At 52.6% G+C, this 12,225-nt stretch overlaps 2 protein-coding genes across 7 annotated transcripts in view; one reads left to right on the plus strand and one right to left on the minus strand.

The window, feature by feature from the left end:
- Positions 1 to 378: 378 nt before the first annotated feature.
- Positions 379 to 11,035, plus strand: ARFGAP2 (ADP ribosylation factor GTPase activating protein 2). Of its 6 annotated transcripts, XR_003424928.2 has the most exons (18): positions 379 to 534; positions 706 to 824; positions 1,389 to 1,461; positions 1,986 to 2,117; positions 2,205 to 2,285; positions 3,124 to 3,205; positions 3,488 to 3,544; positions 4,207 to 4,248; positions 4,624 to 4,676; positions 5,110 to 5,246; positions 5,348 to 5,479; positions 7,414 to 7,542; positions 7,622 to 7,756; positions 8,735 to 8,861; positions 9,019 to 9,112; positions 9,254 to 9,372; positions 9,823 to 9,962; positions 10,498 to 11,035. XR_003424928.2 is itself a non-coding variant. In XM_027072745.2 (17 exons), exons 1-17 carry the CDS (start codon positions 463 to 465, stop codon positions 9,841 to 9,843), a joined length of 1,605 nt encoding a protein of 534 aa, XP_026928546.1. In that variant the 5' UTR covers positions 379 to 462; the 3' UTR covers positions 9,844 to 11,035. The 6 variants fall into 6 exon arrangements, 5 of the variants coding, with proteins under 5 accessions (XP_026928546.1, XP_026928547.1, XP_026928550.1 ...); XM_027072745.2 differs by having other exon boundaries at positions 9,823 to 11,035; XM_027072746.2 differs by having other exon boundaries at positions 4,231 to 4,248; positions 9,823 to 11,035.
- Positions 11,036 to 11,091: 56 nt separating this feature from the next.
- CSTPP1 (centriolar satellite-associated tubulin polyglutamylase complex regulator 1) overlaps positions 11,092 to 12,225 on the minus strand; it is a 195,561-nt gene continuing 194,427 nt past the window's right edge. Inside the window, exon 9 of the mRNA XM_015075663.3 lies at positions 11,092 to 11,251. Within this exon, the coding sequence (XP_014931149.1) occupies positions 11,092 to 11,251 (160 nt within the window). The remainder of the gene's footprint in view (positions 11,252 to 12,225) is intronic.

A 12,225-nucleotide genomic window follows, 5' to 3' on the forward strand; every position in this document is an offset into this window, starting at 1 on the left:
CAGTTTGTCTTCCGTTCAGGCCGGTGGGACCATAAGTGCTTGGTAGGGCTGTTAATCATCACTCATCCATCGGGAACTGGCCCCATCTGAGACCCCTGGCCACCGGCTCCCAGCCTCGCGGCCCTCCCCTTCTGGAAGGTCGCACCACCTTCCGGGGGTGGCGGGGCGTCCCGGTGGCGCTCCGGCAAGGTTCGGGCCCGCCCGCGAGCCGTCGCTCCGCCCCGGCTGCGGATTGGCCCCTGGCGTGGCGCGGCGTGGGTCCGGCGACCATTGTAGAGTCCGGGGCTGCTGCGGTCTCCGCTCCGGTTCCGCCGGCCGCTCATTGGTCCAGAGCGGGACAAATCGCTCCGCCCCCGGCGGGTGGGGGCACTGCAGGAGCCGACCCGGTGCCCCGCCTTCCCGGCCGCGGATTGGCCCGCGACAGGACCCGTCGGTCGCGCTGGGGTCTGGGAAGGAGAGAAAATGGCGGCGGAACCGAGCAAGACCGAAATCCAGACTCTTTTTAAGCGGCTTCGCGGGATTCCGACCAACAAGGTGCGCGAGCGGGAGGCGCGCGGGGTCCGGCGCCGGCGGAGATGGGACTCTCCCGTCTCCCCTGGGGCCTGAGGGAGGGAGAGGGGCGGGCGTGGGCTGTTTCCCTGGCGTGTCAGCGCTCGGCCTCGACTCGGGGCCCCTGACCATTGGCTCATCGCCTCCTCCACCCAGGCCTGCTTCGACTGTGGCGCCAAGAATCCGAGTTGGGCCAGCATCACATATGGTGTTTTCTTGTGCATTGACTGCTCCGGGGTGCACCGCTCCCTGGGCGTTCATCTCAGCTTCATCAGGTGGGGTCATCTTGCGGCTGCTGTGTTTCTACTCGGCCGGCCGGGGCTGTGTGCTCAGTAAGGGAGAGTAGCTGCCTCGACTGCCCGGCCAGGGAGGGGTCCGGTGGATCAGCACCGGAGGGAGCCGCCTGTGTGGGCCCCTTGTCACATAGGCAGTTTGTCTCCGTGTCTGGGTTAAAATATCCTTCTTTTCCGTTGGTTAAACTTGACACTCAGAGTATTCATTTCGGGGGAGAAGTTAGCTGCACTGACCTTGTTGCTGAATGTTGGTCGAGTATGTCTGAAGTGAGACTATGACTGTCCTTAAGGGGAAAGCCAAATTCAAGCTTGAGTGCCTGAGAATTCGACCCCGTTTTGGATCTGGAAAATAATTAGCACCTTTTTGACTAGGCAATTGAAGAGCAAACTTTTTCATAGACAAGTTAGAGTGGAGGAAGTAGGGTGGTGGCTGATTAATGTTTCCTGGGCGCCTACTGAAGCCCCAGGCCAAATGACAGGTATGGGTCTGCCAGGGAAGCGTCTCCTGATACCAGCTGGTGGGTGACACGCAGCCCTTGCACACAGGTCCACAGAGTTGGATTCCAACTGGAACTGGTTCCAGCTGAGGTGTATGCAGGTCGGCGGGAATGCCAACGCGGTAAAGCTCCTTCTTACCATCTTCCCCGCTCCCATTCTTCTGCTTGGGTACTAACTTTACAGTGTCTTCCTAGGAGGGCCCTGTCACTATCTCTTTTCAGAGGATTTTCTGGTCTATACCAACACTGCACACTATTCTCTAAACTTGGAAATTGGTTATTGTTCTTCTCAAATAGGCTTTGGATTCAACAAAACTGGACAGATGTTCTTGGGGGAAAGGCTAGGGGAGTTGGGGCCTCCACAGTCATCCAGATCTTGTGAGCCTAGATGAAGGACGGGCACAGTGGGTATGGCATGCTATCCTCAGGCAGGGTTGAGTAAGGGCTGAGGTTCAGTCAGTCATCTCTGAGGATGGGAGGTTGTTTTTCTGCAGGAATTTCTGAGGAACTTTACCTCTGAAAAACTGCCAGTGTCAGTAGGGTGTATTATCATGTGTAAATAATAATTGGACTGTTATAAGGAGGTGCCTCTTTTGCTTTGGGGGAATCACCTGTAGCATACTCTCCTCTCTTCTTTGCTCCCCAGACAGCTTTCTTCCGCCAACATGGATGTACAGCCAGTGATGCCAACACCAAATATAATAGCCGAGCTGCCCAGATGTATCGGGAAAAGATCCGGCAGCTGGGGAGTGCAGCCCTGGCTAGGCATGGCACTGATGTAAGTGCCTGTTCCCTGGGGCTGGGGTCGTGGGGTGAGTGGGAATATTCAGAGCCCTGTGTTTCAAGGGTGTCTTCTTCCCTCTAGCTTTGGATAGACAATATGAGTAGTGCTCCCAGTCACTCCCCAGAGAAGAAGGACTCTGATTTCTTCACGGAACACACTCAAGTGAGTGCCCACAAGGAATGTTTCTCATGATGTTGGCAGGTGGTTTACTTAACCAAGGCCAAGGCCTTCTGTGATCATGGGCATGGAGTCCATTCACCTTGGTGTAATACTTCAGACAGAGAGTGTCTGGGGCCCACTTCTTGGTAGGTCCAGATGTTTCTTCCTCTCATGAGTAGGCGTACAGTATGGCCCTCCTAAGGAATGGACCCCTGTAAACTGGGATAGTAGGGAGGAGGACCAGCTTCTTGAGGGCTCAAAAGATGTCAGGAGTTCCAGACAACTTTTCCTGGATTCTTTCCCCATAAGAAAGCCACTGCAGTTGGGGACAAGGAAAGGATTCTCTCATCAGCAACCCACCCCTGGGAGGAGGTTTCTCATCTACTGGCACTGGGTGCTGAAGTCAGACTCTCTTAGTTTGAATTCCTGCTCCTCCTGTCTTTAGCATTTCTAGGATGGTGGCTAAGTCACTTTACCTTTCAAAATCTGCGTCTCTAAAAGAGATGTATGTACCTCATGGGGTTTGTTGTGATCATTGAATGTATTTATATGTGAAAAGCCGTTAGACTTGTGCTTGGCATGTGATAAGTGCCTAATAGTTGTTAGTCGTGAAATTAGGGGAACAGGCTCTGGCTGTAAGTAAATAGTGGAAGGGTGGAGGTGACTGTTAATTTCCTGTTTCTTTCTTCCATAGTCAACAGCAGTAGTCATTAAATTCTAGTCTCCTTTTCTCATGGGCTTGGAGGAGAGCCTTATACCCACAAGGTGCCTTTAGATTCTTCATACACCTTGCCGGTAGGAATAGCTCATCAAAGCTTCTGTGATCTGGCCTCTTTTTCAGCCCCCTGCCTGGAAAGAACCAGCCCCTGACCTAGCAGAGACCCAGGAGCTAGCCCCTTCTACAGAGATCAGTAGCCTGGCACGTGAGTTCAGTCTGGATTTCAACCAAGTGCCCTAGTCTTGGCAAAGGACTTGGAGCTAAGAATGGGACACCTGGCCAAGGGGATAAAAGTATGTGTATGTGTGGGGGTTCCTGTATTTCTCAGTGGGCTAGGATTCATTTCAATCCCTTGGAGGATCCCTTTCATCTTTTGGTGGCCTCAGCAAGCTGAGGAAAGCCAGTCTTCCCCATTTTTGTCCCATCACTTCCCGTTAAGGGAAGCTAGCTTGTGCCTTAGACCTAATTCCCACCATTGCATCCACAGAGCCGGAGCACGGCCCCAACATGGACCTGCTTGGCACCTCACCCAAAGCCTCTCTAGGTCAGTATGCCACCTGGCAGGTGTGGGGTGACTGAGAGAGGGTGAGCCTCTAGGGCTCTTTTTGGATCTGGTGCTGCCTGGTCATGTGGACTGAGGCCCCAGGAAACAGCATTTGACCTCTCTGGAGTGGGGACTGGGATTGGATTGGTGGCTGGGGCATCAACTGCAAGGACTTTAGCACCAGGGCCTTTGAATTGATGAACCTGGAAGCTGGTGTACAAGGCCTGGGGTCTGCCTCTGGATGTGGAGCTGGGTCTGGCCAAAGTGTGGGGAGCCAGGACTGGACACCTAACCCTGGGGTCTGAGGCAGGATTGGCCTGTCTGGTCCATTTCATGGGATAGGGGTGTAGCTCTCACAGCTGGAGGCAACGCTCCTTTCTCAGCTTGTCCTTGGCCTTTCAGCTCTTTTTTTACTTTCCTTAGTGTTCTTTAGTCTCGGTTCAGGTTTGGACGGTATTTGCTGATCTCTGTTGTTCTGTTGACCCTTGGGGGTTGGGGCGGGAAGCTAATGGAATGACTGTGAAACCCCATGAGAAGGCTGGCGTGGCTTGGTCTAAAGTGAGACTCTAGAGCCCTCTCGGAAGAACTTTGGCCTCTGGGCTTGGGAGCTGTATGGAGGCTCTGGGGTGGGCCCCTTGTTAGCTGCAAGTCTTTTTCTCTAGAGTCCATGTGTCTGTCACCTAAAGGGGCCCTTCCTGCCAGAGGTAACCAACAGCTGTTTTGGGATCTCAGCCCCTTGCATGTCAGCTCCCTGCTGTAGGAGCTGAGGCTGGCATTTCACATCTGCCTCCCTGCCTCGTAGTCTTTGTGTTGGTTCAGGGACTGTGACTATCTCTGGTGCTTTGGGTCTAGGTTCTTGTGTCAGTCTGCTGGGAGTCCGTAACCTCCCCTAACTTTGTCTGTCTTTGGCTTGGACTATCCTAATGCCGTTGGTTGGAACCGGTGGGTGGCAGCTTTGCCTTCCTCTGCCTGAAGCTGTTGCCTAGAAGCTCTTGCCAAGAAGCTGCATGGTATGGGTTGAGCTGCTGTCTCTGACCTCCCTTTGTGTTCACTCATGCCCCATCTTCTTTCTCACACAGAACCGAGAACCTCCCTCATTGGCAAGAAGAAGCCAGCAGCCGCTAAGAAAGGGGTAGGTGGAGAGAGGCAGTATGGTGGTGGTTAGGAGCTGGCATCAAATAGCTGGATTCACCCCTTGACCCTGCCGCTTACTGGCTGTATGACTTTAGCAAAGGTACTTTTCTGAACTTTATCTATGAAAGGGCTGTCAAGATGCCTGTCTTCAAGGGGCTCCTGGGAAGAGTCTGTGAGACTGTGCACATTGAGTGCCTGGCACATACTGGGCCTGGTCAGCCCTGAAGCTTCTGCTGTTGTGTGAGCCACCTCATGCCCAGCTCCAGCAGAACCACTGTTGTCCCTCTTGACCATGCTGGCTGGGCTCCTAGTTTTTACCTGAACTTAGGAAGGAATGCTTTCTTTGTGGGTGTGGCTAGAGGACCCATGCTTGGGAGGAAACCAAAGACATTTTGGTCGGCGAGACCCCCATCCCATGATTCTCCTCCCAGCTGGGTGCCAAGAAAGGCCTAGGGGCCCAGAAGGTGAGCAGCCAGAGCTTCAGTGAGATCGAGCGGCAGGCCCAGGTGGCAGAGAAGCTCCGTGAGCAGCAGGCAGCTGATGCCAAGAAGCAGGCTGAGGAGTCCATGTGAGTGTTTGCCAGAGGGACCTCAGCTCCCGTGGGGTTGGGTGGGCAGGTAGGACAGGTCAGGATGGGTGTCTGCCCCTGACATGTTTATTCCCTCCAAGGGTTGCCTCTATGCGCCTGGCCTACCAGGAACTCCAGATTGACCGTAAGAAGGAGGAGAAGAAGCTACAGAATCTGGAAGGGAAGAAGCGAGAACAGGCAGAGAGGTTGGGCATGGGCTTGGTGTCCCGCAGGTGAGGCTCAGCTCTGGGGTGTGGCAGGGAAGTGCCGCTGTTCTCCCCAGAGCCGCTGAAAATTCTTCCCAGCAGTTTGGGTTTTTAGGCTCAGTCTTCGTCCGAGGCTGAACAGATAGATGGTTTTGCTTATTGTCTTAAAGTGGCCTGGTACAATGTTTGTCACAGAGTAGGTATATGCTTAGTGTTTGTTAAATGAAGGAAACACAGGATCAGATGCTTGTTTGATATACCCAAGAGGGTAGGGTGTGTTGTGTAATGGGGGTGCTAATGGCACTTTTGGTGGGACATTTCTTTATTTTTCAAGACCTCCCTAAGAATTACAAGGCTTTTAGCATTCTTAATCCCTGTCCACTAAAGGCCATTGCTGCCAGACACGCTAACGCCTGGAAATACCCCCAGACAATGCCCTTTGGCACTGACAATATCCTTCCTATTTCAGGACCACTGGGTTTGTGTTGCTGTGGTTTCTTAAAAACAAAACAAAGACTGCAAACCAGTTCTATTATGCATTTTGTTTGCTTTACACTAAGAGCTCACGTTCAGAGATTTCGGTAACGCTAGACTTTTGATCTCGCTTAAAAATCGGAACATCGGACAGCACTGGGGCCAGCAATCCTGGCTACAGCGGGCTTGTGCTAAGTGCTGGCTCTTTCTTTCGAGGGGGTGTGAGCTCTGCCATTGGCTTTATTTACTTAAATACAACAGTCCTGTGCAGGAGGTATTACTATGTCTTTTCACAGGTGAGAGAATTGACTTACAGCAAGTAAGCAACTTGCCCGAAGCCCATGAATCTAGTAATTGGCACCACTAGATTTTGAACATAGAACTACTGATGGCAAATTCAGTATTCAGGGCCTTTATACTCCACTTCTCTGAAAGAAGATAAGGCTGGCTATTTCTGCTTAATCTTTCAGAACACGTACTAGTTAGATTTAAATTATTCCATTTCAGTCTGTGTGCTGCTTGTGTAACCCACAGCTAATCAGGGAAACATAAAATTTTACTCCCAGGAAGGACTTTAGATTTCCTCCCCTTCCCTGTTTTGGTCACAGGAATTACTGGGTTAAAGGGTATGAACAATTTTTTCAGCTGTTGTTTTCTTTTTTCTTTTTTCTTTTTTTTCAGTGCAATAGAATCTTTATTTAAACTCTGCCAACTCTGTTTAATGCCCTATTGTAAAATATTCACTGGTTGGGGTTCTGTCAGCTAAAAGCTATAGTGTTTTTTTAGTTTGTTTGTTTTTTGAGATATTTTCTAATGAGTTTACTTAAGTGAAATTAATCCTTAAAATGCCTCTGTGGAGCATGACACAGGACGAAAGTGAGGCATGAAGAGTTAGTACCTCTTGCCCAACTCACTGCCTCTTCTCACTGGGCTACCATACAACAGTCCCAGGGCTTCGTGCATATAGCCAGGCTGTGTACTTTGAAATACTTTCATCTTTCAAAAAAAAGGCGGGGTGGTGTAGGGGTTAGGACAATTAAGGACTCATTCTTTGATGCCATCGGACTCCTTTCCCTGGTTCTGGGGCATTTTTCATCTTTTCCATGTGTATGTGTTCATCTGGGTGAAGGATGCGGCTCACGATACAGCAAGTCTGCTGAGTTGTTTCCAAGGGCAAAAGAGCGCTATCATTTGGTGCACATCCTCATTAAAATTATAACAGGCAAACGGTGCTTTGTGAGGGAAGCCCTGCTTTGAGAAAACAAAGCTGATGTGTGCACCACTGAGGGTGTGCTCCAGCTCAGCGGGGTTCCTAGCACTCCCTGCTGGGCCTGGCCCTGTGCCTGTGCACAGGCAGGGGGAGACGGCTCTGGGTGATGCCCAGTGAAAGAGAACCCAGGTTTCTGCCAGCAGCTGGGCATCTTTTCTTGTGTAGTGACACTGTTGCTCGCACCTGCCCTTGGGCCTGGCTCTGCTTGTCTCCACAGCTCTGTCTCCCACTCGGTGCTGTCTGAGATGCAGGTGATTGAGCAGGAAACCCCAGTGAGTGCAAAATCCTCCCGCTCGCAGCTGGACTTGTTTGATGATGTCGGTACTTTCGCCTCTGGACCCCCAAAGTAAGGCTGTTGTTGGGGTGCAGACTTGGCCACCATGTTCCTCATCGGGCTTCTCTGAGCTACTCTACTGTCTCACTAGGTACAAGGACAACCCCTTTTCCTTGGGGGAAAGTTTCAGTTCCCGCTGGGATACAGATACCGCCTGGGGTATGGACAGGATGGAGGAGAAGGAGCCAGAAGTGACCGTCTCAAGCATCCGGCCTATTTCAGAAAGGTGGAGTGGGCAGGGGCAACACTGTCCAGTAGGATTTTTCTGTGGTGATGGAAATTCTGTACCTGCACTGTCCAGTGTGATGACCACTGACTGTGTGCCTACTGAGCTCCTCAGATGTGGCCATTGTAACTGAAGAACTGAAATTTGTAATTTAATTTTAATAAATTTAAGTAGCCACATGTGGCTAGTGGCTACCAGATTAGGTAGTACAGGAATTAGGCTTTGGTTTGAATTTTGCTTTATCATCACAGAAAGCCTAGCAGCTTCTTTTGTTCAAGATCTGTTTCTCTGGCAAGAGGGGCCTGATTTTGTGCTTCAGTCCTGAACACTCAGGGGTATGTGTCTCTGGCCACCATGTTCCTTGTTTTTTTAAAAGCCTATTTTATGTCAGTCTGGGCAATGTTTAACTCACAAATTACCCGCACAACATTTGTAAAATGGGGGACATAAGTAATGACTTCACAGGGCCGTTGGAAGGATTAAAAGTAATGAAACTTACAAAGCACCTAGGCCAGTGTCTCTGCTCGTCAGTGGTAGATAGGAGTGATCATACACTTTTAGGTCCACACTGGGATGCTTTTGAGAGTGGAAATGCCAGAAGAGTAGGTATAAACTCAGGCCAGCTGAGACATATGGTCACTGTAGTGTTAGGCCACTTGTAACTAGGAGTAGACTGGCAGTAGTGATCCTGGGACATCCGAGACTTTGACGAAGCTCTAGTGGTTTGGGGCAGAACCCTAATGTATTTCCATGCCGCCTAGTAGAGTGAACGTAAGCTGTCTGTACCTTGGCTTTGGTGTGGAGAAGAGAAGGGCCTCGTCCAGGGGAGAGGGCCCAGAGCCATGGCCAGATGGGCCATTGTAAGCATCCCCAGAAGGCCACTGGTGCTTTTTTTGGCCTCTGTTAGTAATGGGATTAGTAATACTAGGCTCTGACAGTAATGGGAAGGATCAGAGCTATCCCACATCCACCCCTCAGAGTCACAAACAGAAGGGAAGTGGAAAGCCGGAGCTCAGGCCTCGAGTCCAGTGAAGCACGTCAGAAATTTGCAGGAGCCAAAGCCATCTCATCGGACATGTTCTTTGGGCGGGAGGTGGATGCCGAGGTAAGTAGGGTTGTCCACCCTGAGCCTGGAGGCAGCAGGTGGAGTAAGAGCTTCCTCCTTGCCACTGCTTTGGGCTTTAGCACCAGGGTGTCTTGGCCGATAAGGAGTGCTTGACTCATCGGCCAAAAGATCTCCAGGTCTTTCCCTTTCTTCACAGCATGAAGCCAGGTCTCGTCTCCAGCAGCTCTCGGGTAGTAGTGCCATCAGCTCTTCTGACCTCTTCGGGGACATGGATGGAGCTCATGGAGCAGGTAGGGCCCTGGCGGTAAGGTGCATGCCAGGCAAGGTCCGTGGGCAGAGCTGGAGGGCCCTGTGGGCTGGGAAGGGCTTCCTGTGGGCTGGGAAGGGCTTCCTGCAGGGCTTCCAGACCACCCTTTCCCTTGCTTTTACAGGTAGCGTATCTCTGGGCAACGTGCTCCCCACAGCTGACATTGCCCAGTTTAAGCAGGGTGTCAAGTCTGTGGCCGGGAAGATGGCTGTGCTGGCCAATGGTGTGATGAATTCTTTGCAGGTGAGGCTGGGGCTGCTTGACCTGGGGCGGGAGGGTAAAGCGCTATAGAGTAGTGCTTGGGGGTTGGCCGCCTCCACCACATCCAGACACTGCTGCTGGGTAGCTCCTGAGCCTGAAAGAGAGCCTTTTCTTTTCCTGGAGAGGCAGCTTCCTTCCTTTGAGCTTGGTACCAGGGCTCGGCCTCCCTAAGATGCTGCCATGTCTGCACGGATTTCCACAGCCTTGTCACCTTACTTCTCTCTCTCCTCCCTCCCCAGCTTCGAGATTAGGCAGGGCTTCCCCCTTGGGACCTGGTCACAACCCCTTTCCTGAGTCACAATAAAATACAAAACAGTCTCTGCCATGTGAGATTGGTGCCCGATTCCCCGGAGTACCCTAGTCTTGCAGGGGCGTGTTGCAGGAAAGCTGCAGGTGAGAGACTGACTTTGTTTTTTCTTTCCCCATCCCCAGGATCGCTATGGTTCCTACTGATCCAGGTGCCACGGCTCAGGCATATGGTGGCGACAACAGCAAAACCCCCATGATTCCAAGGCCAGGGGCGCTTGCCTTGTGGAAGCTGGGGAGGAATTGTTACTTTATATGTGTTGTGTGTGAGTGGGGTGGCCTTTGAGGATCTCGGGTGAGGGGGATGGGTGGTTCCAGCCTTGACCTCAGCCTGTAGACTGAGCCCTTTTATTCTCCTCCCCTCACACCCCCTCCCCGTGTGCTAGATTACTGTCCTCTGGTCCTGCCCCCAAGCTGCTGCTCGTCCTGCCACACTGGGAGCGAGGGGAGGAGTTTCCTCAGGAGGGTTTATTCTGGGCCCAGCCCTTCCCCAAGTAGGGAAAGTGAGAAGTGTAAGGCTTTTTGGCCAGCTCTAGGATCCTTCCAGGTTGTCTGGGGTTTGGTCCCCATCCTCTGGAACCAGTGGGCAGGTCTAGAAAGAGTTCTGCTGTAGACCAGCCCCAGGGTAGGGAGGCTGCTCCAGTGGCCTCTTCTGGGTGCCAGGAGAGGGCAGGGGAGGGGAAGGACCTTCGTCTGGGCCTTCTTAAGGGCTAGAAACTTTACCCGCTACTGAAAGGTTTCATTTGGGATCAGACTTGAGGCCCGAGTGATCGTCTCCTGTCTCACCACCCCTTTTTACAGTGATCACTTGAGGGATACTTCTCCTGGGTGTCTCGGAGTCCTTCCATACCATCTATTGTGGAGCACAGGACCCTCTGTCCCTTCTTCCCCTGCTTGGTGTGGCCATGGTGGGTCTCATCTGCCCTGTGCCCTGCTCTGGATGCTGTGAGCGTAATGCTGGCCAAGGAAGCAGAGGACATGAGGGACAGAAACAGGCTCTTGGGGCTCAACTTTCTTCTGTGTCATCCTGGTCTTAGGGGGGCCTGGACAGCACCCCACCACTGAGAGCTTGAGGCACCTACAGAGCTGCACGCCTTGCCCCCTGGCCACTAGGCCATGTACTGTGTCATCCTTGGTGCCATCTTCCCCTGCTGTGCTGACAGTCTGGGCCCACCCTGCCCCTGTGGGTTTGGGGTTGGGCTCCCAAGCAACACAGACCATTCTTCCCTACCCCCCCCCCCCCCCCAAAGGGACTTGACTTTCTTTCTGGACTGTTTGTATTGAAACAGAGTGGTGTCAAATAAAGCCTTGACAGGGCCCAGGGCCACTGTTGATCTGAGTCAAGTAGTGTCCTCTCTGGATCCTTGCCTCCCTGCCCAGCGCAGGCCCCTGGCCTCACTCTCTGGGCTCCCACCGATATGGGTAGGGCGTCGGTGCTGAAGCTGAGGGCACTCTCTCCAGGGCCTCCAGCTTGTCTCTTCTCTGAAAGCCAAAGTCCCCTGGCTCCTTGGCCCTGTGCTGCTGCGAGGTCCGGTGCAGCCTCGACCTCACCACCCTGTTGCACGTGGAGGAAAGAGCTGGTGTTAGTTGGCCCTTTAACTCATCTACTGAGCCATACTGCTGTGGGCAGGTGAGCAGCCTAGCAGCTCTGGACCTCATCCCAGCAGTCGGCTTGACTGGGGTGTGTTTCTCAGTGGAGTTTAAAGACAAATGAAATGTACAGCCTTAATGGAACCATTTTAAATCCAGGAAGAAAGGGTGTGTGTGTGTATTACCCCCGGGCTTGGCAACTCTTTTCCCTTGTAGGGACTCCTGGAATACATATGGCACCTTAGGGGTCCTCAGGGTACAGGTATAAACCACTGGTCTGGGAGATGGATGATTAGAAAGGATGGGCAGAGGGGGCCATGGGGACTTTTAATTACTGATTTCCAAAGTGTGGGTCTGGGCCTCCGGCTCTGGAGTCCTCTGGAGGGTTCGTAATCCAGATTTCTGTGCCCCACCGCAAGCTGGAACTTGGTTAGCTTGCATCGTCAACAAGCTCCCCATGTGATTCGGATGCACACCAGGATTTCTGAGCTGTCAGTCAGCCAGAGGCTGGAGAGGAGGATGGGCCTGGAGACTTCACGTGACTCGGAGCTTCAGTAGGACTGGAACTTCCAGCTCTGGCCTGGCACTCCAGGGCTCTGGGAGCCAGTTCCTGAAACTACTTCGGGGGGCTTGTCTGGGCAGGGATGAGCCCAGGATAATGTGTGTGCCCAGTGAGATGACCCCTGGCTTAGGAGGCAGGCTGCTCTGCTTGGGTCCCTGAGTGGCTTTTACTTTCTAGACAACTGCCCATTTCAGGAACTTGAAGACCACCTGTCCTTAACCTTCCTCCAGTCTTGGCCGGAAGCTTGTCTTCCTCAGGCCTGTCCACGGCTGCATCCCCACTGTCCCAGTCTCGAGCAGCTGCTTAACAAATGTTTAATGAAACTCTGGCTAGAAGACTCTGCAGTGCTAACCCTTTGGGGTCAGCGTCTTTCGAGT

The sequence above is a fragment of the Acinonyx jubatus genome, chromosome D1 (genome assembly GCF_027475565.1).
Source record: "Acinonyx jubatus isolate Ajub_Pintada_27869175 chromosome D1, VMU_Ajub_asm_v1.0, whole genome shotgun sequence".
NCBI lineage: Eukaryota > Metazoa > Chordata > Mammalia > Carnivora > Felidae > Acinonyx > Acinonyx jubatus.